Source organism: Rhizophagus irregularis, chromosome 21 (genome assembly GCF_026210795.1).
Source record: "Rhizophagus irregularis chromosome 21, complete sequence".
NCBI lineage: Eukaryota > Fungi > Glomeromycota > Glomeromycetes > Glomerales > Glomeraceae > Rhizophagus > Rhizophagus irregularis.
In genome coordinates, this window is record NC_089449.1 from 3,407,637 (window position 1) to 3,435,556 (window position 27,920).

Genomic DNA, 27,920 nt, shown 5'->3' on the forward strand with positions numbered 1-27,920 from the left:
TCAGATAGAGCATTTTTAAAAGCAAATAATAAGAAATATTAGCAAATAGAATATAGAAATATTACACCATTTGTTGCTGAGATTATGGAAATGTGTCGTATAGGAGCATGGAGTCCATTAGGTGCTCTATATGGTTTAGCCTCAGTTAAATATTAGATCACGAAAATATGTAAAAAGCTCTCAGCCAAATAAAAAACAAAGGTTAAACAAAATTAAAGATGATGATCCCATTGAACAATGGAAAGAAACAAAAGTATCACTAGAGGATCAAATAATAGCAAATGGATTTGTTGAAGCATTTCAAAAGTGTAAAATTCTTTTAAAGGTATTACACAACAAATTGCTGCTGATGAAATTTGAGAATTAGCTAAATCACAAATTGGATTTAGACAATCAGCTGTTTCTAAAATTGTTAAAAGATCTGAATTATCTGCTAATGCATTGATGAGAAATGCTATTAAATTATGGATTGAGAAACAAACTGAAAGTAAGGCATTTGTGGTATGATTAAATTGAATAATAATATAATTAAAATAAATTTTGTTTGAACATTTATTATAGCTTAATAAAATATAAATGATTATAAAATTTTATATATTTTATAATTAAATAAGTTAAATATATTAAATATATATAAAATCATCACATTTTGATGTTGCCTCCTTGTCTTGCTGGTTCAATTTGGTCTCCTGGAATATTATATATTGGCGTTTCTTGCGCCTCTGGTTGGATATTTTCGGCTAACTACACTATTATTTAAAAAAAGTGTAGTTAGACGAAAATATTCAGCCGAAAATAGTAGATGTTGAACCAATAAAACATTCAATAAAATATTCAAGATCAACATGAATTTTTTTCTGTTAGCCGAAAATTTACTGCGCCTTCGGCTGAATTTTTCGGCTAACTACACCATTATAAACTCAGAATCCCGTAACCACATTATTTCCGACATTCATTATCCCGACACTTACTATCCTGATACGCTATTTTTTTTTATTACTTTTTTATAGACGTAATAAATATAATTTTTAAAATATCGCAAAATTATAATTTCTATTGTAAAAATTAAGAATTTTTTTAATATTTAACAATTTTAGCAAAAATAAATGTTTTTATTTATTTATTTTTTTATTAATATTTAATAATACATCGCAAAAATTAATGTTTTATTAATCTGTAATGATTTTTTAAATCACTTCGCAAATATGATTTGCAAAATCACTGCGTAAATATTAATTGCTGATCCGTTTAAAATCGGCACTTTTTTCGGGGTTAATTAACGGTTAAATTTAAGCAAAAATCACACAATTGTAAGAAAACTACATAATACTAGAGAAGGGAATAATTCATTATATATAATAAAAATTATATAATATATGTAAAAAAACCCAAGGAAAAATAATATGCTAAAATATTTGTACCTTTATTATTGAAAAAAACAACTTTACATTTCACGCGCGTCAGATTTAACTTTTATATGCGAATTTTGATAACTTTTTATTATATTATTATATTTAAATATCAACAAATGGCTTATAGTAACAATCAACCAACTTTAAATTACTAAAAAAAACCATTTATTAATTATTTAATTGTCAATTCGTTTAATATTGGCACAATTTTTACTTTTTTAGCATTATATGTGCGGGGTGAAATTTAACGAAAATTGCATAGTTGGCAATAAATTCACAAATATTAAAACTGCGATAACTCAATATTTTTTAATAAAAATCATATAATATATGTAAAAAAACCCAAGGAAAAATAATATGTTAAAAAAATTATAACTTTACTATGGAAAAGAATGACTTTACATTGTACGCACGTCAGATTTAAAAGCTATATGTATTTTATATATACGATAGTGCCGTTCTTAAACGGATCGGCAATTAATGTTTTATTGTAAATTAATATTTTTTTTTATTAATATTTTAATTAATTTTTTTTAAAAAAAAAATCTAATCACGTGACAAACAGCGCCACAAAAATACAGAATTTGCACCACATAAATTGTGCAAAAAATCAATGTGACGGAAGTTTATTCCAAATTAAAAATTAAATATATATATAGAGTGAAAACGACAAAAACGTGAAGAAAAATAAAAATAAAATAAAAATATATTTTCAGACAAATTCTTTTATCTTTCCGATTAAAAAAAGCATATTACAGAAAGAAATAAAGTATAAAGAAATCTAACGAGAACTCGGTTCGGACTATTTTAACAATAGTAAATAAAGTATCGCGGTGCGATATGCTATATAAAAAACTCTTGATTTGAACAGCTGATTAAACGGTAGTCATGTAATTATATTAATCATGCTAAACTCAATATGCGCAAATCGGATTTGTAATGCAGAATAATTTCAATACACAAAGACTTCTTCGCATATAGTCATATAAATCAAGTTTAAACTATATTCTTGAGCAAGCAAATTTACTAATCAATATATACACAAAATAGGTAGTATATCGAACCGTGCTATTTAATCCGGAATTACACAATTTTTACTTAAATAAAGTATATTGACATCCAGAAATATATAAGAATGAAATATCCATGCATTGCGGAAAATATTAGAAAATTTACAATTACATACAAAAAATATACAAAAAAACGTTCAAAACAATCTTTTATTATTTTACAAGTATAAACTTGTTACATTATATTATTATATAATTAAAGTTAAAAGATTATTATAAAGGGTATTATTATTAAAGGTGTAATATATTAGCATATTGATAATTTTAAATCATGTTTGAAATCCAAACGTCACATTTGTTTGGAGATTACCAGTAAATTCCAATAAACATTGCACCGGAACTTTCTTCTCATGAACGGCTAATTCGTAGGTGGTTTCACGGTCACTAAATTTATGTTTCTAGAAAGCAAGGTAAATTTTAGTTAAATATATATTAATAAAGGTAATCCATTTAATTTACCTTTTTATCTTTTCTGAAAGTTAAAGTCCCGCTAGGTTTGCATCCGTGAAGTTTTGTTGTGACTTTCTCTAAAAGAAAATTCTTTAAGTTAATTAAATAAAATGCAGAAAATGTTTCTTGGTTGTATATCATACCATGATCTTTTATTCCAGTTCCATCCCATTTAACTTCAAGAATCAATTTATTTCCTTCAACTTTTTTGACTTTGAACAGCTGAGGTATAATACGCTTGACAATGTTGACATCCTTAGCAGTATAAGAGAAGTTAACGAAAAGAAGGAATGAAATAATAAAGATTAAGACAGACTGGCTACGAATATTCATTTTGATTTGATATTATCTTAAATTTGTTTTTGAAAATAAACGTGGTGAAATAAAGTGTTTATATAAGAAAATGTCTGTATACCACGTATAATAATTTCAAAATTTAATAGGCTGAACATAAGAATTTCATTAACCTACTTAAAATTGTAATCTTTTCTGCTTTACTGTATATATTTAATTTGAAGCAAATTTGACGAAGATTCATAATATTTTGCATGCGATCAGCTGATCCTGAAAATCTGAATTACATTAAAATTGTAATCTATTTACTTTGAAACAAATTTGTAATTAGTATGATTTATTTCATGGGGTTTTCCTAATCATAAATATATACTTCCTTGAAATAATCTTTACCAACTGAAAAATTCCAGATTCCTAGAATCCTTAATAAAATGAAAAGTGACGATTATACAGTATTCGACTTTATTTATAATCTTTAATATTACTGAAGATTTATTTTATTCAAAAAAAAAAAAAAAAATTTGGTATTTAATGAATTTAGCTTGCCTAAATATTTTCAATTCTCATTAATGGATCGACCTTATTCGAAATTTTTAAAAATAGTTTATTTAAGGGTATGATTTGACACATATGGTTATTGAATGAAAAAAAGCAAAAAAAAAAAATTATTATTACTGTTTTTTAGAGGTTTTTTTTTCTTTTTTTCATCTCCGAACACTATTAATGATATTTAAATGAACCCATTTTCGGGAATTCAATCTAATGATTGACATAATTAATTAATTATTGGGGTATGATTTTCGGGGTAATCGTACTATAATATCCATGTGAAATTCCACGTGATTTACTGAACGTCTATATAAACACAGTTTTACCGTTCTCATCATCAAAAACAAATTATAAACCTGAAATTAATTTATGAATATGAATCGCCAATATATATTCGTTATTGCATTTTTCTTTTCCCTTTTTCTCGTTACTTCTTCTACTTATTTAGAAGTAAAACAAGTAGTACCCACAACATTTACCGTCAATAAAGTTAATTCATCTAAAATTGTTGTAGGAATTTCATGGGATGGAACTAATGAAGCAGACGATGGTATGTGTACTGTATATATATATTTTATCTATCTATAAATAATTTCTAATCCAATTGAAACCTTATTTCAGAATATGTCTTAGCTAGACTTAAGTGTTTTGGCGATGCTGTGACTGTCTTAAACTCACCTCAGGTAAAATTGAATTAATTTACCGTATTTTTTATTATTAAAGCTAATTTTAAATTTTGTTTTCTAGGACCATGTATTTGGTGAACGTAATACTACCTACGAATTAGCCGTACACAAAAGTAATGCTTTGGTGAGGTGTAGAACGGGAGTTAAGGACATTGAGAGATGGTTAACTTTCTTTTATTTCCAAACTTGATCTTTACATTTACTTTTATATAATAGTGAATTCTTTAATTAACAATGGCATTAAATATTTTTATTTACACTTTTTACATTAATAAATTTCGCATTCTTAAAATTCATCTTCATAATACTTGACATTCATTTCAAGACTGTAACTCATTATTACAAATAATAAATCAAAAGGAAAAGCTATTGTAATAATTTATTTAACCGAAAATTTTAGTTAAATTATTCGAAAAAAAAAATGACAAGAGTCTTAGTACTCTTGGTTCTGATTTACGAATTCACGTACGTACATTTTCAAACATTAAATCTTTCGGCTATATTAGGCCACCAAAGCTTTATATTTTCGGTTCATGTAACACTGAAATTTAAAATCGAAACGGAATTTTCCTAGGTTAGGCAAAATTTTAAGGGTAATGTTATCACGTGATAATTTAATATTGATTTAAAATTTTATTTAACATAGTTGAAAACCTTCGTATGAAGTTGCAAATAGGAATATATATAGGCAATCTTGAATTTTATTGGTTACTAAATACTGTATATAATTATCATGCATATATTATCACATGATCAACATGACAACAAAACATCAACGTTCAAAATCCCGACAATCAGAATCCCGCTACAACACAAACCCAACGCTCACAATCCCGACAAATCATAATCCCGTAACTTCAGAATTCCGTAACCGACATTCATTATCCCGACTCTTACTATCCTGATTCCTGATACGATATTTTTTTTTTTATTACTTTTTTTATAGACGTAATATTATTGTAATATTTTATAATAAATATGTAATAATTTTTTAAAATATCGCAGAATTATAATTTCTATTGTAAAAATTAATAATTTTTTTAATATTGCAAAAATAAATGTTTTTTATTATTATGTTTTATTAATATTTAATAATTACATCGCAAAAATTAAGTAAACAATTAATGTTTTTATTAATCTGTAATGATACTTCGCAAATATTAATGTTTTATTGTGAAATTAATATATTTTTTTTATTAATATTAATGAATTAAATAATACATTACAAAAAATTAAGAATCACTTCGCATATATATTAATGATTTATTGTAAAAATGCAAATCATAAATTTTTGTAAATTTTATTTATTTGATTAATTTTTTTTTTTAAAAAAAAATCTTGCTTTTAAATTCGATATAATAATTTTTTATTTTTTTTAATATACTGATTAAAGATTTTTTTTAGAATTTCTATATTAATATGTCATTATATTTCAATTGCTAGGAGGATAGTTTCGGGATAATGAATGTCGGGTTTGTGTTGTAGCGGGATTCTGATTGTCGAGGTCGTAGTAAATCCCATAAATATTTACCTTGTGGATCAAAAATGGTAATCCACAAAATTTGGAACAAAAATTTTATACGACATCGACGTTTATTTTTTTAAATATAACTAACAACGTTCGTCCTCCGTCTTAGCAGAGAGTGTTTTTACCGACCTATACACACAGCACCAATACTGTTTTTATGTTCTTTTTTTATCCCTGACATTTTTCTGTAATTCTTCGTTTTAATAATTAGGAACAATATTTTTTTTTCATTTGCAATTAAAAAATATATGATTTTTTTTGATCTTTTATTATATAAGTCTTTTGATTTTTTACTTTTAGGCTTAAAAAATAAAGATGTCACATTGTTCTCTATCAAATCAGAATTGGTTTGAGGTATATATATGGGAAGAAAGTAACGCCAAATTGAACAGAAAGAATTGTGAATTTGTGATCATGTTCGTATTAGTCATTGACTCATTGTTAGTTATTATTAATTATTATTATAAAATCTTTTATTAATTATACTCATATTGCATCATGCTAGGTAATATTTTCTAATTTAATCAACTATTAGTCAAATTATCATTATATAAACTGAAATTCTTTATCGTTATAGAACTAATAGTCTTTTATTCTATCAGTTCATAAATTTGATTTTTTTTTTTAACCAAGATAATATATAAAAATATGACAGAAATTGGGCAAGATAATCCAATTGTTTTTTTAAATACTTATACACGAATTTTTGATATCAAAGATAAGTTTGAATATAGATATAAATTATGTAATGACAAATTTATATGTAGTTTGAAATTTAATAATCAATACTGGGAATCATCAGAGAAACCGGAAAAAAAATTAGCAAAAGAAGATGTTGCAAGAATTGTTATTAAAGAATTAATGATTCACGTTCCGGAAAAATTCAAACAAGTTGATAGATTATTGAGAAATACTGAAGCAAATGAATCAAAAAATGATATACAAGCCAATCTTGCTGGAGAAGGAAACAGTTGTAGTAGTGAATCAAAGAAAGATAAAGAAACTAGTCCTGCTGGAGAAAAAATGTTGACAAAATATGAAATAACAAAAATTGGAAAAAATTTAAATCCAATCATTTTTTTGAATACCTATACAAATAGGTTCGACATTAAAGATAAACTTCAATATGAATTCAGATCATCCAATAACAAATTTACATATAGTTTGAAATTTAAAGATCAATACTGGGAATCAGTAGAGAAACAAAATAAGAAACAAGCAAAAGAAGACGTTGCAAGGATTGCTGTAAATTATTTAATAACTCAAGATCCTGAGAAATGTGAACGAATTTACAGACTTTTAAGAACTGCCAAGCCTAATATAAAAGCAAGTCTAAGGTATCAAAACAAGTTAAAGCAACAAAAAAAGAAATGGCAGGCTTTATCATTTCAAAAAAATTCATAAAATTCTTTTATAATATCAAAAAATTCAATGATTCATCTTTAATAACTATTTCTACATTAGAAATAAATGAATAACTATTGTATAAATAAATTTTACCCAATATTCAAAATAAATAATTATGAAATTCATTCATATTGTTAGGTATTCCGCTACACGAAGGGATAGAGTTTCGGTGAGGTAGATAGGGGAGCTCTGCACCTGTGCCAACTACCACCCACTCCATATCCAAAGCTGTTAATTATAATGATTCACAAATGAATACATAAAAACAAAAGCTATGTTTGTTACACGTAAATATACTGTATTGAATTAAATTAGCTTAATTCTTCAACTAACTTTATTGACTTTTTTTTAGTTAATGATTAGTATTTGCGATTTGCATGTATTAATATTTGATATTATTTTATACCATATAAAAAAAAGAGTAATTAAAAATAAGTTGGTGAAAGGTGAGTCCGGTAATCAAACATTAGATATAAATATCTTATTGGTGGGCTGTGTTATAACCTCTCACTTTTGATTTGCAATACTTCCATTTAATAGTGAAAAATAATTTTTTTATTATGTATTATTGAATGTATTTTCATTTCTTGCACTGAAAAAGCAATTAACAATTTTTATTAAAAATGTGGAGACGTAGGTATATTAAGTTTCTCTAGAATCCAATGAACAATATACTTTCATAATTCTAAGAATATTATGGTTGAAATAATTATATAAAATATTTATATTGTTGAAACAAGCAATGATTAAAATTACTAGGAAATTCATTATAAAAAATAACAATTTCATGTATAACTCAGGATAACGATCAGACAAATTCCAATTTTGGCATACTAATCACAAAAGAGAATGTGGATAATTCAATAGTTGATTTATCTGTTAGTACTGAAATGACTTAATATTTTTAATAGTGTTCCTTCAGTAAACTCAGTAAACTTTAATGCGTATTTGCGTAACAAATTTATATAAAATTCTTCATCCAATATGGGCGTAGGCTCATTACTCATTAGACATTTGACAAAAATGCGAATATCATTCATTTACGGTGCGGTTGGTCAAAATTCTTGTACCACTAGCCAATACGATCTGCAACAGGTAGGAGAAATAAATACCGATATCAATTTGATCAAATTCAGAGGTTTCTATCATTTTGCCGATCTTTTTTTTTTTTAAAAGTACGGACATAATAAACAAAATCAAATGTAAAATCTGAATTGAACATTATATATTTAGTAGGTAGATAATCATATTCGTATGAGCTTTATTATATAGTGAGTTGCGTTTAACCTTGTATTATGAAATTTCCTTTTATAGACTCTGACAAAGCGATTTAAACTTTTAAAGAAATTTGGCGGTTAATTAAATATATCGGAAAATATTCATCTTTGAAATTCAGGAAGACGGACATGATGATTCTCACCTTGAAGCGGTACTTTTTTCGCTTATATTCTAGCTTTAGAACTCTAGAAGTCGTAAAAGCACGATTTGCAGTAGATAAAAGAAATTGAATATCAAGGATCAATTATCATTAAGTACGATTTACATTCTGCTCCGGAAAAACTCTAACACCCCGAATATACGCTAAATTATACAGATCTTTCCTTTATGGATAACAATCCAGTTCTGAACGATGTGCTACCTATTTACGTACGTAACTATTTTAGTGAACATTATTTTTTTCCCACCATAAAACAATTAATAATTTCATTATTTTCTTGTTTTGAGAAAATTGAAAGCATTTATTATAAATTATTAATTTTATTATAAGCTTTGTAAGCATTAAACTCATTACATTAGATAGTTATTCATTCCCACAATATTATCAACGTAAATTGGAATACTAGTTTTGATGGATACAGGCCCCATAATTAAACTTCTGGATGACTCTGATTTTGAATCTAATGATAATGAACAGAAATGGGATAACTTGTTGAAGCGGTGTATTAATGCATCGAAATCTGATTTGGATGAATTCCTTGTCAAACTTTCAAGTTCTCTTGATATATACCTATCAAAACTAAAAATCTTTACATCCTACCTCCGCAAAAAATATTTACAGGTCGCTCCTGTTAAGAATGTCTTGTTTGCTAAATTCATCTCACTTTTAATCACCATTGTCATCACGGAGAACCTGCACAAATCCGACATCTTTGGTTTCAGTGAACTACTTCACGATTGTATTGTACTTCTCTGGTGGGCTGGTAATAAAGATAATAATGAACCAAATTCGGTCTTTAAATTAATTAAATGTACTTTTGGTGCAATCATGGATGCAAAAGTCCTGGAGGTTTTGATTTCAGAGGTATATGGTTATCGTTGTCTTATGCGAATACTGTTTGACTTCAACATGATTAATCAGATTGATCAAAGAGATCTGCTCAAGGCGGTGGATTTAGTTGCTGTCTTTGTGGGAAAATGTCCTGAACATAAAAATGACTTATTATTGTCAGAGGGCTATACCGTATATAAGGCTTGCAGTGCACTATTGGAAACCCTACCACCCATGTTCAAAATTAATAATGATGAACAACATTGGAACGGGAGGCGAGCTGATGTGCCTTTATCCATTAAAGATAAACAAAATCTCGCATTATTAGGAATGAAGATGCCTCAAAAGACATCAGATTTACCTCACTTTTTGCGAGCTATTGAGCAACGGAAAATAGATTCATTCAAGGTAAATATATTTTTTTTAGTCGATTAACTTCTTTTATCACAGGAATTCTTTGATAAATTGACAACTTCAATTAGGATTTAATGGGATTCTTTCCATGTACAAGTTGCCATAAGCAGGCACTTAATAATATTGCTCCCGATAAATACTTTTTTGAGTCAGCACCACCAAGGTGCTTTCGTCTTCCGTTTGATTTTAATGATGATGATAAACTTGGGCCATGGGATATCTTGCTTAGCAAAGATACAATCAAAGACTTGCAACAGTTGGAATCAAGTCCTGATTTAATTAGGAAAATTATAAAGAAACTCGGGCAAATATCGTCTGGAGCGTGGAATAAACATGAATTACGACGTATAGCAGTGCGAACTAGTGATAAAATACATGTCCATAGTATTATTCCTATTTACGAGATAGTACTTCCAGATAATGGACCGAAGATCCTCTGGCAGGTTGATTATGGATTCTCTATTCGTAGCAACTTATTCACACAGCAAGTTAAGATTTGGGCTGTTACCACTAATATATACCGAATCGAAATGGTATTAAAAAACCTCTCAATAGTTCATCAAGTTTATACTCCAAAGCAGAGACGTTGGTGTACGGTCAAACAAAAAGATGACATGATTTTACCAATGATTCTTGGGGATGAAGAAGATACAGAAGAAAGATTATGTAGCTCAAGAACGGATGAGGAGTTGATGATGATTCATGAGATGCTTGTTACTAATAAGTTTTTTCCATTATCAACGGTAAAGTATATATACTATATTGTTGATGATATAGAAATATTTGAACTAGAATTTATTTAATAGATACTGATCTTGTAGAACTTGTACAAGTCACTCGTCTTTGGTGGTCTTAAATTTACTTTCCAAGTATCCAAGAAAGAGTATGAAATTATTAATTGTCCTACGTCAGCGATCATTATTGGTCGATCAGGTTAGTTGAATCATTTATAACTGAGAACTTAGTTTACTCTTTTATTTGTTTTTTAATACAAGTCGAATATTTAGGGACTGGCAAGACTACATGTATTTTATATAGGCAGATAGCTTCATACTTAAATAGCCAAGACCATAACAGAAATTTTTACAAAAGACAGATATTTATTACAGTGAGTTTACCCTTTCGTCGCAAGGTGAAGAAAGATTTTAACATGATGCTAGAATCCGCGGTACATGCTGGGAAAATGATGACTATGGCGCAGTTTTACGAATATAGAAAAAAGAAAGAAAAAGAAAGTGCTTCCACTTCAGTAATGCACGAAGAGAGAGATGATGAGAAGGATTTAAATAGAATTCCAGACACATTCAATTATTTACAGCTGACAGATGAATATTTCCCTTTGTTTATTACTTTCGATAAGTTTTCTAAAATGCTTCAGGGAACCTTCGGCATTAACGATCATGATCTAATCGTACAAAAAAAATTGGATGCGGATAGTATTGATCCATGTATTAAGAATAATAGCCAAAGACCTTCTTTAAATAAATCAGATGAGGATTACGATATCTTTAAAGCAAGGTATTGGCCCTCCCTTAGTGATTATTGTAAGCGAAAATTTGAGTGCGAGTTGGTTTATTCTGAATTTTCTATTATTAAGGTAAAAAAATCAGTAAATTAATAATTATTAGATATATTTAACCATCTATTTATACTATTTCTCTCTTATTCTTTTTTTTAAAAAAAATAAGGGTACAAATCCTGAAGTGGATTTTCTATCAAGAGAGGAATACAGAGACATCAGTATCAAGAAATACCCAGTATTTTGCTACAATCGGGATCAGATTTATGATTTATTTCAGCAATATGAAAAGATGAAGGTGCGAAAACGTGATTATGATTCGATGGATCGGTAAGAACAAATAATATAATTTTTAAGTTATTAAATGAATTTTTAAATTAAAATTATCGGGACCTTTTGCAGAACGTTAGCTATCTTTCGTTGTGCTAAAAAAAAAGCACTAAGTAGCCTAAATATTCATGAAGTATATATTGACGAATGCCAAGATAATCACATTGTAGATTTAGCACTTATCTTAAAGGTTTTTGACCGTGCTAATAGTATTTTTTTAGCCGGAGATATAGCGCAATGTATCTTTAAAGGATCTGCTTTCCGATTTCAAGGTATTTATTAAAGATTTTTTTTTATTCTCCTAAATTTCTTAATGATCTTTTAATGATATAGATTTAAGAGCCTTGATGTATCAGTGGGAGCTTACTCGGAACCAAACCAAACATCATGATAGCATTGTAAAACCGAAGCAATTTGATCTGAATGTTAATTACCGATCTCATAATGGAATCCTTCAACTTGCTGCTTCAGTTATTGATCTTATTAAGCGGTTTTTCCCTGATTCTATTGACCATGATTTATCACGTGAACGTGCAGAGATCGGTGGTCCAAAGCCTATTGTTGATGGTGAATTTAATAAGAATTCCTTCTCTACAGTTAAATTCGGTCATTCCCAGATTATTATTGTACGTGATGAAGAAGCCAAATCACGTTTGAAGAAATTAATCGGTGAAGGTGCACTGGTGATGACTGTGTATGATGCAAAGGGCAGGGAATTTGACGTTGTGATTCTATATAATTTCTTTACCGATTCGCTTGCACATCGAAAGGTATAAATCATGTACTATTTATCGCAAATCATTTGAGACCATTATTAATTATCGTTTGATTATTTTTAGTGGCGAGTAATTCTTTCTGCTTTAAAAGAAATTTCTGAGGGTGTTCAGACCTTCTCTCACGAGAAACATTACATTCTTTCTTCAGAGCTCAAACATCTTTATGTTGCAGTAACCAGAGCTAAGCAGCTTCTCTTTATATGTGACGAAGATACTGAGTATAGTATGCCAATTCAAAAGTACTGGAATCATTTTGGGCTAATCGAGATCCAAAATGTAGATAAAAGAACCCTTTTCACTTATGCTAAGGAGAGCGATTCGTGTGAGTGGGACGAACAAGGAAAAGACTTTTTTGAACAGCGACAGTATGAACAAGTAGGATCACTCTTAAAATATTATATGAAAATTACAACTATAAAAAATTACTATTTTATTATAGTTGACTAAATAAAATTAAATTATTATTTTAGGCTGTTTTTTGCTTTGAAAAGAGTGGAAATGAAGAGAGGCATAAATTAGCCAATGCATATTATCTTCGGCAAATTGCTAAGAAATCTATAAACGATTCTAATGATGATACTATAAAGTCAAATTTCATTCAAGCAGCTATAGCTTTTAAAGAGTGTCCTCGGCCAAGCGAGGCGGCTTCATGTTATCAGGTAAAATCTTTAATGTATTTATGATAATTAATTATTTATATTTACTTCAAGCCTAATATTTACAAATTCGTAAATTTCCAGGATGTTAGTATGTACGAAGAGGCTGGTGATGTTTTTTCCGAATATGATATGTTTGAATCTGCTGCACACAATTATCTCAAGGCCAATAAGTGGAACAAAGCGGGTGATAATTTTGAAAAGGCAAAGAAGTATGATGATGCTGCACTCACCTATAAAGATGGTTGCCTTTATAAAACTGCAGCTGATTTTATACTGAAGTGAGCTAGATTTTATTTCATCCATTTAAAATTATAATTTACTTAAGAAAATTGTTATCTAACACTTATTTAATATTTCAAAAAGATACAGACAAAAAATTAACGATAAGACGTTTGAGCATGTTGCTTATCATGTCAAAGAACATTATCATACTACCGCCATTTCGTGTGGTGGATATGAAGAAGCTGTTGAAATGTATATAAGATTAATTGATAACGAAGAAGATATTAGCGAGACATTAAAGTTCATCTTGTATGTATGCAGAATTGATATATTAAGAGAAACAATGTCACGTATTACAAGTTCTAGTACCCTAAAAAAATATCTTATAAAGTCGAAGGAGCTTATCATGAAGTATAAATTACAATCGACGAGGAAATTCGAGGAATGGAACGAACTAATAGAAGAGTATAATTTATATTCAGCTTATTTAGATAAGGATGTTGATAAAGTTCATAAATGTATACTTTTTTTTAAGTATCGTAAAAGAATTGCTACTGAGTTTCATGCAGTAAACATATGGCTACAAATTCTTCCACAATTATCTGGTATTCAGGCCAAGTATCAGCATCGTGAACGACTTCAATATCTTCTATGGATGTGTGAATTGACCTTTTCTTTAATTAATAACGTCGACACTGAAAATGAATATCAGATAAAAAAGAATTTTGAAGACATTTTCTGTATAATAGGGGTGAATGATTCGAAAAAACGACAAATTCCATTTGCTAACCCACTCCTCGATTTTGCAAGCAAAATAAGCAAAATTCACAAAACCAGAATAGATGACGCAGAAGAAGCCATGAATCATCATTATAAGTTGAATGATGTATACCAGAGAATTTCACAATGCCTTACCCTACGTATTTTTGAGCTCATCAAGAATGCCGACCAAAGGGGTAGAGATATCCCAGATATAAGTTCTCAAATTTGTCATATGTTAGCATCCTGTCAGAAATCAGATTGCCGGAACCACCATGTGATACCAACACCATCAATTCTGTATCAACGTCTGGAATTTATATTTTTTCACTACACTGTAATGATGAAGTTCGATGTTAATGCACTGGAAGATAATCATCTTAAAGATAAGCAAATTATTAAAGAAGTTCGTAACTTACAAGAGTGGTGGGCTGAAAGACTGGTTAAAATTCATATCCGCTATAAATCACCACAAATAAGCTGCCCGGAGGCCACTTGCATGATTCTTGCTAAATTTCCTGCATACACACGAGATAGATTTATTTATTTTGCTCGCAAGACATGGTTGATTGATTTTAAGTACATTAATAACTTTGAAGTTATGTTGAAATGCGTGTTCGTTTTTCAGCGGCTACAAGACAGGCAGAGCATTAATAAGATCAGTTGGGAAATGTCAAGATTAAAAATTCTTTCGCATTCCAAAAATTTACCTATTGGATTTGAGTACTATAAAGGACATCACAAAGCAATACCGATTGGAAATCGACTCTCATCATTCTTCTTATATCTTTATTTCAATGATGTGATCAATGCAATTTCAAATATAAAAATATTTATTCAATATGCTATTAATAACGTCCAATCGGTTAATCTTATTACGTCTGATGCTTTTGATGATCTTGTATCTCTTATAGAATTTACCGTATCTTTAATTTTTACGATTAAACCTGGATATTGGGACTTTTATATTCCTCGAGCTTATCTGATTAATTATTTTGAAGCATTCAATATAGAGCCACTCATTCCAGGCCATCAACGTAATTGTAACACAGTGGATTATCTAGTCATGATCAAAAATTCTTTTGAACAAATCCAACAGCTTCTTAACTTTCTTATTTGTGAAGAAATGGTTTACTTGTCAATTATTCTTCGCTTGATACGTCTTTTGATCCTTATGAGTATGAATGAGCCAAAATTTACTACAAAGGTTATTATTTTTTTCAAATATTTGAATCGCAAGGTTTTTTCCGCAAAAGTTAAAAAATACCTGGAACAGAAATCTATGGAACAGCTTATTGATGTTTTGTGTAATGATCTTGAGGAAACAAGTCTTGATTCCCTGATTATTGTTCATTATCATGTAGAAGACGCGAGGGTTTTGTCAAAATTTTCTAATTTAGAGAAAAATGGTGTGATGAAGCTTACATATAAATCTATTAAAGAATTCCATTCTGCTCTTCAGAAGATTAAACCATCAATAAATTTTCGGGAAAGAGGTACTATCGTAAATAAACTTCAAATGTGGTTTCATGATCTTTCTCAATCTCAAAATGCAATTAGAAAACTTCAAGATTGGTTTCGCAGGATAAAAACAATTAGAATAATTCAAGCTTGGAACCATCGACTAGAAGCTACCAAGAAAATCCAAATCTGGATTCGCCGAATTTATAAACGTGTAAAATCACGCAAACCTTATTATGACCCAATGCCAGATAAGATTTATAATGACGTGACAAATTTCTGCAAAGTTATTACGAAAGAGATAAATAAAAAATCAGTGAGAATGTATATTATTTTATTGAAGGGCAAGACCGTAGATGTAGTTGTGGAGCTGATTAGGTTGTATAGGCGAATAAGAAAATTTGCTAATAATGTATCTCCGGATAAAAACAAAAGTAACCAATGTTTGAAATTAGAAGATGAACTAAGGTTGGTTAATATTTGGAATGTTTATTATTGCTTTTCTTTGGCTAATTCAGTAAACTTTGTAAATAGGAATTATCGTAATAAAGTTGAACAGACATTGAAATCATTATCAATAACTGAGAATTCAGCTAAGCACAAAAAAATAGATATTAAATGGTTGAATAATAAACTGCAAGAGGCAAATGATATCATCAATCAGTTTCAAAAATGGATAGATGAATATAAGTATGAAGTTCGTCGGCTAGAAGCTACTAAAAAAATCCAAGTCTGGATTCGCCGGGTTTATAAACGTGTAAAATCACGAAAACCTGATTATGACCCGATGCCTGATAAGATTTATAATGATACAAATAATTTCTGTAAAGTTATTACGAGAGAGATAAATAAAAAATCAGTGAAGAAGTATAATATTTTATTGAAGGGTCAGACGGTTGATATAGTTGTGGAGCTGAATAGACTGTATAGACGCTTTATTAATAATTGCTCTCCAGATATAAACAAAAGTAGCCAATGTTCGGAATCGGAAGATGAACTAAGGTTTGTTAATACTTGGAATTTTTATAATGGTTTTTCTTTAACTAAGTTCGATGAAATTTGTGATTTAGGAATCTTCATAAGAAGATTGAACAGGCATTGAAATCACTATCAATAACCGAGAATTCAGTAAAGCACAAAGAAATAGATATTAAATGGTTGAAAAATGAGTTGCAGGATGCGAAAGATATTATCAATCGGTTTCAAAAATGAAATGAAATATGATTAGGACTAATTTAGTCAGACATAATGTTTATCTTGATCATAATTATAATTTGGTTTTTTGGAATTATTTCCGTATCCATTATAATTTTTAAGTAATGTTTCTTTAAATTTTGATGGTAACAATTAACATTTATAAATTTATAAAGTGAATATTATATAGTTATTGGGTAAGAAGTATTCAATATGAAGATTTATGACCGTCGATGTTAAATGATTGGCCGTTATTGTGCCACGTAGTGGCACAATGGCCAATCATATAATGTTGATGGTCAAAATGGTAATATTGAATACTTCTTACCTAATAATGATTTTATTGTGGCAGACCACCAAGATCATGTTTTAAAAGTTTATTTAAACTTTCTTTTAAATTTCAATTTTTACGCGTCTTTTTCTTTACGCGTTTAAAAGTTTATTTAAACTTTCTTTTAAATCCACTCATTTGTACACATTTTTTCTTTACGCGTTTTTTCTTTTACACATTCTTTTTTATATACACTTTTTAAATACCCTACTTTTTCTTTACACATTTTTTTCTTTCAACCTATTCTATTATTTATTTTAATAATGAAGGAAAAAACTAACAAAAATAAAATAAATAATGATAAAGTATGTTGTTATTATTACCAAAATATTGTTATATTAATTTGCTAATACAATATTTTCTATTCAAGTTTTATTTACCTACAGAAGACGAAATAAATTTTTTCAAAAAGAAGTCAAGAGTAGTAAATACAGATAAATCCACAGCAAATTGGGTTCACCAATTTGAAAACTTTCGTGAAAAAGCTGGATTTACTGGTAAAAGCATAGATATTACTGATAGAAAGGAATTAGAAAGTCAAATCTGTAGTTTCGTAACAGTTATGAAGACTAATTCTGGTGAAGAATACAAGGCTAGATCTATCCTCAGTGCTATACATGCATTAAACCGACATTTAAATGATTTATCATCACTATCTCCAATGGATTTTACTTCAAGAAAACAATTTCCAATATTATATGATGTATTAGATGGCAAAATGAAACATGTAGCAGAACAAGGAAAGGCCAATGTTCAAGGAGCTGATGGTCTTTCTGTTGAAGAATGTAAAAAAATACTGTATTCACCAGTATTAAACATTGACACACCCACTGGATTGTTAAAAAAAGTCTTTTTTTTAAATGCATTATTCTTAGCTCTTAGAGGTGGTGAGCACTATTCATTACAATATTCTCATTTTAAGTTTAGAGCTGATGGTCAGGGTTTTGATGTAAATATTCCTCGAAGTAAAACAAATCAAAGGGGTATTAATGGCTCATTAAATGATGAAAAATTAAGAATTCCATATCATCCAATGATAATGGAAACTTATAACAAATATTTTTCTAAAAGACCAGGTAATGCCGATAAAGAATTCTATTTAAGAGAATATGTGTCTGAAGATGGTGAGTTCAATGTACTTTATCATTTTATGCTATTTTTTTCAGTAATATGACATTTATTAGTTAACTTATTTATTTATTTATAGATTATATTATTTATAATCGTTGGTTTCAAAAGTTTCATGTTGGTGAAAAGCGATTAAAAAATTTTTTACATGAAATTGTAATAGAATGTGGTATTGATATTGGCAATCGAAAGATCAGCAACCATAGCGCCCGAAAAAGTTTAGTAGGAATATTGAAAGAACTTGGTACTAGTGACAATGAAGTTATGGCAATTACCCGGCATAAATCAAATTCAGGATTTACTAGCTATGAAAGAACTAAAGAAAAAATGCAGAATGTTAGTTTAAACAACTTAATGAACGTTCTTATAGATAATGATCAAATGGAAGGCTCGGGTGAGTTTTAATTTTAATTTTTAAATTGATTTTCAATATACTAATTATACAATATGGAATTTTAGATGTTTTAGAACCTTTGCCACATTTTTCAATGCCAGATAAGCAAGCATTAACACCAATTGAACTTAAATCAACTTTTACTAGTGCACGCGAAATTTTTAAAGGTAATTTATTAATAGTTTGTTTTATTTTATTTTATTTTATTGATTTCTATTAATAAAATTAGCTGAAATCAATCAAGAAAGCCGAATTCCATTTTCTAACAAATCCAACAAATTGACAATAAATGAAACTGAAACTTTACAGGATATTTTTAAAGGAAACGGATCAATTTTCAATAATTGTACATTTGTATTCAATAGATAATACTAATATAGTTTAAGTAACAGTTTTTCAAATTGCTGTACAGTATTAAGCTAAACTAATGTAAATGATATTTGGTAAATGACGTAATGCGTTAGCAATATTGAGCGGAAATTAAATAACATGATCCTATAGGGATGCCCAATAAAATAAATTATTGAAATTTTATCATTTAAGCTATAATATAAAGTGAGTGTTACTATGATAAAGAATATTATCATCTTTTTTTTTTGATTTTTCTTCAATATATTTTGACGATTTTCTATGGATCAGAATGACAAATGTTATTAACAAAGTAAAAAAGCTTGAAATTTTTAATAAATGAATATTAAATTATATTAAATTGTCTACCTTTGTGATATGAGAATTAATAATTGCTTTAAGGAAAATTTTTAAAATTTAGCCGGCTACGAGTCCCGAAAAGAAGAAAAGATCCTAAAGAAAATACTCTCTATTATAAGTTCATTCGTTCAAAAAGGTCGTTCCTAAAAAAATGAATAGTTTTTTTAATAATCAATAAACGTTAAATGTGTCATAATATGGCACGTTGTTCGGTTATTGAAACAATGAAACAAACAATAACAATGAAACCAATGTTTAATATGATAATACTCAAAAGATGGCTTAAAAGTATCGCACATGACTGTTAGATTTGATAACATATCATTTTATTAGTTCCTAGTATATTGAATCAATAAGTATAAAAACAATAAATTATAAATTTAACCATAAATATAGTCAATTGATCATTGACTTACTTCATATGATAATTTAAAGTCCTTTTTTTGTATTTATGCATTATTTACTTACTTTTTTTTTATCAATATATGTTATATATGTTCCATTTTTTTCTCTGCTGAGTGTCTATAAAATGCAAATGCTCTGATTTCATTGTTATAGACACCTTTTCCTCGCTGGTTCATAAAGTTCACCCAATTTATATAATGAAACTTTATTATTATCCTAAACTACTTTATAATAACAATAATTTTTTAAGGATTCTCCCGTCTTCTATAAAGACTGCCTTTGGATCATTTCGAGGGGTTTTCTAACCCGCATTAATCTCGTTGTAGTGCATACTATATTTCATAAATATTACAACACTATATATTATTTCAAGTTTTTTCAGAATCAACTTGATCTATTGTAACGGCTTCTTCAACAGGATTAATCTGTTTGCTGTGGCGTTAATTTCGGCGTTGTTGGTGTTGTCATTGGTTTGCTGTTATCGTAAATAGAGATACAAGTATCCTAAATTTGTGGGGCTATGCAAATTTTACAAGGCTTGTTTGTAAGGCTTAGAAAAACAAAAAGATATTTATACGGGTAATCTATGCTCTTACTTTTTTGCTATTTCAAATATAAATCTTTATAATTTTTTTTTTTTAAAAAAAAATGAACCAGATTATCACCTAATATTCACAATATTCATGAGATCTCAAATATCAAATGAAAAACTTAAAGTTTTCCAAAATAATTATTATTAAATATTCTTGATAATTTGGTTATTATAATTCAATAATTCAAAAAATTTTCTTTTTCAATCCTTTAAAACTTAACACAAATCTTCACATTCTATTAGGAAAAAAGAAATATAAAACATATGCGTTTAGATAAGAAAGGAAAAGATAATATATCCCAGAACGCCTTCATGGAACTCAAAGACATTACATTTGATTCCTATATTAACAAAGACAACATTGATATAGAAAAAATCACTTTCATCAGGCTATACACTAAAGATTATGGCGGATAACTTTAATGAATCTCTCAATCCTAACATTACTGTACATTTAAATGAACTTGTGGCAAGAAAATGACAGTTTTTCCTAATCATTGTGTAGTTTAAAACCATAATTTGCTTTCAAAAGATGAATATTATATCAATAGAATCAAGAAATGCCAACCAAAATTATTTATATAGGAACTTATGCAATACAAGGCAAAAGAGTTTCAGGCGGTCATTATGAAGCTACCTGTTGCTACTGTAATATGTTTTGGCATAAAGGAGACATAAAGATAAATAAATCTGTCCTAGTAACCTCAATTTCCAACATGAAAGAAGACGACCCTACTCTTGTCGTTCAATGGAACTTTGACGCGTTTAATGTAAACAGAAGTAGGGACGTATATGTGGAATTATTAAAAACATTTTTTTAATCTTAATTTCATATGATTAATGAAAAGGCATTAATTAAATTTTATCAAGAAATAGATCTTTGATATTGATATTTTGAAATTTATTAATTAGCAAATTTATTAATTCATTTTTATTATTTTATATCTTAAAGTCATATACCATATGAAGAGATATTCATAATACTTTGATTCATTAATTTCACTATCCCTAATACTCAATTTTATTATATACCCTATAGTTGGTAGCATAAATTTAGTATTACAAATAGTTGGTAGATAGAAATAATAGAATATTTTTTAAAAAAGGATTTATTATTTTTTCTTTAAAATCATTTTATTATTTTTTTTTTAAAAAAAAACATTGTTATTTTGTTCTTTTTTCAAAAAAAACATTTTGTTTTCTTTCAGTTTTTCAAAAAACAATTTTATTATTTTTCTTGTGAATGGTGTATTACAGGATTTTTAGGCAACAGCCATTCCAACTGAAAATTGGGTTGTATCCAAAGAGCCTTAAAAACATTTGTGACTCTAAACAAGGAAAGAGAGCAGAAAAGGCATGTCTTAATGACAAATATCTGAAATCTTTTACCACTATGCATTAGAGATTTTTATAATAATGAAAATATAGAGAAAATAATTGCAATATACTTTATATATAGCTGATCACAAATTAAAGTTGATAAGATTTTAAGTACAACATCATAAAATGTTTATCCAAGAACTATGCAAAATATTAAATTTTATGTATATCAATAAGATTAATATATTGGGAATGGTGAACTTATAACATTTCATTACTACAAGTCCATGACTAAACAACTTTTATGTAAATGGCATTTCAGACATTGATAGGCTTTTTGTACATTTCAGCCCTTCCAAAGTTCTAATAACTTATCTACAATAGGAGTTAAATAATTATCAGGTTCTAACCTAAATTAAATATGAGGAAGCTGTAAATAATTCTTAAAAAAGAGTTTCAAAAAATCACAACCTTTATAGAAAATAAGGTTATTGTGATATTGATGTGATTACAGTTTTAAGAGCAATGTTAGCTGTAATTTTATATTTACCATTATAATTTGGTAATACATCTGATACTGTAAAATTTATTTCCAAAGATTTCAATTATAATGAATAAAATGTAATGCAGAATTAATTTACAAGAATAATGAGTCAAATGACACCATTGGCTTATTTATTGTCACAAGAAAAAGCAATCATTCCCTTCAATTTGTTAACTGTTGATTTCCTTAAGAAGTATATATGTGAACAGGAAAAATTATCCTTAAAGACTTTGGTACTAGTTTTTAAGTACAAGCTTCAGCTTTATCACCACAGTTGCAAGCATTAACATGAAAATATTTAATAGTTATAGAAACTTTAAGTATTATATAGATCACATAGTAAAAGATCAAAAATTCTAAAGAATTAATATTCTGGAAAAATATTAACAAGAGAAATCTGAAATTATTATTGAATTTTTTTCCATAATTCTTTAAAAATTATCAAAATTAGGATTGTATAGGATTTAAAAATCCTATTAGTACTTTTCAACTTTTATCTGATAATTCAAATACTTAGACTTATTGGAAAAAGAATTATTTATACAATTAATACTAGTATCAGTATATCAAATTATTCTAAAACTATAAAAAGTAAAAATTATATCTAAAAGAAACTTTAAATAGACATAGTTTGACACATTTTTACTGCCATTAGCATGGAAAATAGGAAGACCATGGCTGGAACATCAAGTTATTAATGATAAAAATTATATGTTTTGTACTATTTGCCAAAAGGCATCCCATCAGAGCTGTTTTACATTAATGATCAGACTAGAATTAATTATTTTATAATATTCAATTCCTTATTATTGAACATCATTTTTTATTTTATATCCAAAATATTTTATATTCTTATTATTATTTCAAATTACCATAATTGTGATTAGAATGCAAAGAATTTTTTATAGAATAAATGTTGTTAAGAATATCGAAAATGATCAACAAAACAAAATTAAGAAATTAGAAGAGAATATAGAACAGTTAAAGAGGAAAAATGAATATTTAGAAAATTTAGAAAATGAAAGGCTAAACACATTGGATCTTTATTTGCAAAGTTAAAAATATATATACTGAAGGACCATGATATTGATTATAATGCCTTTTCTGTTAATAAATAGATCATGGAATAATTAATCTCCTTTTTGCAAAAACAAAACTTGTGCTTAGATCTGACTTTAATATAAGTAGTAAATGAAGATCATATCTAAAAAAAATAAATGCATTTATACAAAAGAATCAACTTTCAAGTTAATTATACTTTAATCAAATTATTCTACCAATTCTGTTAAAAATTACAGATGTTAGTTCTGCCACAAAAAGAATTCAGTTATAAGTTTTTTTTTGCTTTCCCTTGATGAAGATTTTTTTTATAAAATTTTTTCTGTCATTTAAAGGAAAAGTAGAGTGTCATGCAGACAATTGTATATATATTAAATACATTTTAACAGCTTAAAGATAAGATTATAGTTAACCTAAAAGAATAACACATTGAGAAGAGTTTATTGCAGAAGAAATCTATCAGCACAACTTTATTGAATAGGAGAGATTCAAGAAACCAGATAAATTAGAAGTAGTTGTTAAATCCAATGTTTATACTGCTATGAAGGTCAATATATTTAAAGTTATGAGAAAATCAAAGGAGACAAAATACTTATTTAAACTTCACAAATTAAAGGTGTTCCTAATTTGACTTTCCTCCATTATTACTTATTTGGAATATAACCCACTTATAATAAATGCTTGTTTCTTGCATATATGAACAATTTCTACTCTTTTTACTCTCCAATTTTATGTTCTCTTCATCACAGCATAATGGCAGAAATCTATTGTCCAAGGAATAGATGACCACATTTTTTATAATATGTTGCATATATTGAAAGTGGATACAGCATGGTAATACCTATACATTTTATTTAAGGCAAAACTCTAAATCTTATAACAATGCAGAAAGAAAATTATATGATATAGCAAAATTAGAGTAACTGAAAGGAATTATAGTAAGAGGTCAAAATTAAAAAAATTAAAAATAAGGAGTTTAAGTAAGGGATTAGAGTAAAGAAATATATTACTATCTAATTCTAGTATAACCCAATTGAAATCAAGGTAATATAAAAAATAAAATGAATTCTAATAAGAAGTCTGGAAATAGTTATGAGAAAAAGAACTTTAAGGAAAAATCTGACAAATCAGGTTCCTTATAAAGAGAAAAGAAAAGATGTCTCCAAACAAGCTCTGAAATTTTCATAACTAATGATGACCGGAAAGCTATACTTCAAGTCATGGTTGCCAAGGGTATACTTTCCAACTGTAGAGCTATATATTGAGAAAAAGTGCTCTAGAAACGGCTATAAAACAATATAATAATGAGCTTGATGACACAATATTAGTGTGTAAACAAAAAAAATTAAATAAGATTGTAATAAAATTGGAAGATAAAATTATCATAACTAATGTCCAGACCCAAAATATTTTTTTCTAGTAGAATCAGAAAGTGGAGCTATATCCCTGGTACAGAGATATCATTTGCTGGAGATAGTTACTTGACTTACTTAAACCCAATTAGAGAAGCTCTTGATAAAAACTGGGCGATCAAAATATTATAAAACTTTGTTTTTAAAACAAAGATGAAAAAAGAAATGTTTATCTGGAAAATTTAATAATTGTTAATTTGAAAATTTTATTAAATTATTTTTTATTGATAAATATTCAAATTTAAATACTAAACATTATAATTGTAAAAAACATAAAATTGTAACTCATCATGAATAATCAACATATAATTCCTTTTACAATATAGTCTATATACCTAGCTGAGTTGAATATAGTATGATTTGGCAAAACTATGGGCAACAAAAACTATTGCTAAAACCATGAATTATTTTTAACTGAATTAATTAAAATAGATAATAAAATGTTGATATCAGGCTTCAGTTCTTTTTACAGAAGAAATGTGGACATAACAAGATTTACAAGTGTTACATTTGATTGAATCGGATTATTCAATATTAGCTGAAAAAAGAATAACCGGTTCCAGCTTTTTATATATTACAAAAGAAGACTTGCTAAGAGCTGGTCTAGAACAACAAGCAAAATTAAAACAATAGAATAGGAAAAAACAAATCTAATTGGTTTACATTTCAACAAGCTTTTATATTAAATATCTTTACAATTAAACAATGGTTATATTGAGAATAATTAAGGAGAACTTCAAAGCAGTTATCAAGAAATTTTTGAAAAGTGAGTATTATGTGCAAAGTTCATACTTTCAGGTTCATATTCTCAGAAGTGTTCAGTTTACATCAAATGGGGTATACTTAGAAATTGTCCACTTATTATTAAATTACCACAGTAAGAACTCATTATCTTTTGAAGTCTTTGGGATTAGAAACCCTTTTTAATGCCTATTAGAAGACTCAAGGGGAATGAATTTCAAGACTTGGTATGGGTACATTTCACAACAGCAGCAGCAAAGTTAGCAGCAACTTCAATAGTAGAAGAATAAGTATCATTCTTTAATAATTTAGAAGAAAAATTGAATTAAAAAGATAAGGCAATATGGATGGGATGGGCATGTGACTTAGAATTTGGGTTTGTAAATTTTGGGTTAAATGCTACCATTCCTGGAAGGAGTGTTAAAATTAAAGGATAGCTTAGGAAGAGGTAACAAACCAGATATCAATGATATTATAGGTAGTACTCCTTATTTTCTATTGTCTGATCTTTTTTCTTTATGCTAAAAAGCATAAATATATTACTATACCTTAATAATGACTTTAATTTTAATTTATTTCAATAATAAAGAGTTTTACAATATTTCTTCTATTAAATTTTTCTAAGTCATCAATTATATTGTATCATTTGTAGATAGATTACAATCATATGAACAATATTAATATTTTGATGTCATAAATTAGCAAATGTTGATTTAGTTGTTTCAATGTTTAAAATTACAAAATATATTCATAAAATTATTTTTAAAATGAACTTTTTTATTTAATTACTGATGAATAAAGGAAAAATATAACAAAAAAATATTGTGAATGAATAAAACTTTTTGGATATAAAATTTTATTACCATTTATTGTAAACTTTTTTCCTATATTTTTTTTTGACTCTGTTTTTTTGTTTCTTAATAAAAATTTTATACTATACTTATATATCAATTTTTTTTATCTATCTGAAATGAAAATTATTCTACTGTATGTCCAATAATCACGGATAATTCATAATAATTGGAGTAATTAGCATCCCACCATCCAATATGAAGTTATTCTAAAAAATGGAAAAGTTTTTTTTTGTTGAGAGTAATGTAAAAAAAATTAATGTATAATGTTAATAATATAAAATTTTATATGCATTTTTAAAAACAAATTTTTGTAGCTCTAATTCAAGCATAACAGTTTTCAAGTGGTCAAGAATATGCCAGTGCATTTTTTTTTCTCACAAAGCTAACAATATTTACCCAACCAAGCACTTCTTCTAATATTAGTTGAACAATTTTGTACATTATTATTTACTTGGCAGTATTACGAACTTCCTCTGTAAAATTCTGGCCATTTATTGTCACTTCAATATTTTGTAATGAATAGCTCATTTATCTTTAACTCATAGTATTCTGAGGTCAAAAAAATTAAATAAACAACCTTTGTTACAAGATAAAAATAAGCCTATCTTTAATTCTACTTTTAATAAAGATATATTAATAGGATATAATATAATATATAAGGTTACTGGTTAATAAAGGATTGTTATTTCTGTAAGAGAACATTTTTTACTATATGTATTTAACATGATTTTATTTTTTACTTTTAAAAAAAATCTCCTTTTACTTTAGTACTGCTGTAATTATGTAATTATATAATATATCAGATATCAATTCCATTTAGAAATAAATTTCGTATAATAATTAACAATACTATTAAATATTGTTATGAAATCCTAGCATATAATTCATTTAATGTGTAATTTTTTAATAAATATTTAGTAATTCAACTGATTTTAAACTCAATATTTCAATGTAATTTGAAATAATGGTATGTATTACAGCTGTTAAATACGTTGTAAATCATCTTTAAAATTATCCTGCAATAAGTTATCAAAGTTGAATGTTCCAATATATTTTATCAAACAATTAAAATTATATAATTAAGTTGCATCATGAGCCTGATATATGTGAGTGAATCAAAATTTAAACCTTGCTTATAACATTATATTATTATTTTATAACTATGTTTTCAGAATAATTCTTACAATAATAGATTTAGATATTTCCATTTTTATGTTATGAAATACTTTTTTATAAGTCTTGGGTAGTGGTTTAAATTCTATAAAGGTTATCTAATACAAATCTCCTAATAGAATTTAAGATAAAACTAAAACATTATATTTATAATCATCAGACATGTAAAAATCTTTAATACATTCTTTTGAATCTATCCTGAGATAATTTCTTTATTTATTTATTATAATTAGAATTTATTTTGTTATAGAAAGTATCAA

At 27.3% G+C, this 27,920-nt stretch overlaps 4 protein-coding genes across 4 annotated transcripts; 3 read left to right on the forward strand and 1 right to left on the reverse strand.

Moving 5' to 3' along the window:
- Positions 1-2,751: 2,751 nt before the first annotated feature.
- On the reverse strand, positions 2,752-3,265 carry OCT59_014136 (uncharacterized protein; the record flags this gene model as incomplete). Its single annotated transcript, XM_025308487.2, has 3 exons — positions 2,752-2,880; positions 2,942-3,009; positions 3,076-3,265. 3 exons carry the CDS (start codon positions 3,263-3,265, stop codon positions 2,752-2,754), a joined length of 387 nt encoding a protein of 128 aa, XP_025179700.1.
- An 885-nt stretch (positions 3,266-4,150) lies between these two features.
- On the forward strand, positions 4,151-4,651 carry OCT59_014137 (uncharacterized protein; the record flags this gene model as incomplete). The annotated part of the gene is made up of 3 exons (XM_025316838.2): positions 4,151-4,325; positions 4,397-4,458; positions 4,523-4,651. 3 exons carry the CDS (start codon positions 4,151-4,153, stop codon positions 4,649-4,651), a joined length of 366 nt encoding a protein of 121 aa, XP_025179699.2.
- A 1,986-nt stretch (positions 4,652-6,637) lies between these two features.
- On the forward strand, positions 6,638-7,393 carry OCT59_014138 (uncharacterized protein; the record flags this gene model as incomplete). Its single annotated transcript, XM_025325763.1, has 1 exon — positions 6,638-7,393. One exon carries the CDS (start codon positions 6,638-6,640, stop codon positions 7,391-7,393), a length of 756 nt encoding a protein of 251 aa, XP_025179698.1.
- Positions 7,394-9,245: 1,852 nt separating this feature from the next.
- Positions 9,246-17,017, forward strand: OCT59_014139 (uncharacterized protein; the record flags this gene model as incomplete). The annotated part of the gene is made up of 13 exons (XM_066141976.1): positions 9,246-10,073; positions 10,148-10,822; positions 10,901-11,012; positions 11,087-11,676; positions 11,768-11,928; positions 12,001-12,200; positions 12,262-12,698; positions 12,768-13,079; positions 13,175-13,363; positions 13,445-13,641; positions 13,727-16,273; positions 16,340-16,807; positions 16,876-17,017. The coding sequence occupies 13 exons, from the start codon at positions 9,246-9,248 to the stop codon at positions 17,015-17,017; spliced, it is 6,858 nt and encodes a 2,285-aa protein (XP_066002049.1).
- Positions 17,018-27,920: the final 10,903 nt, after the last annotated feature.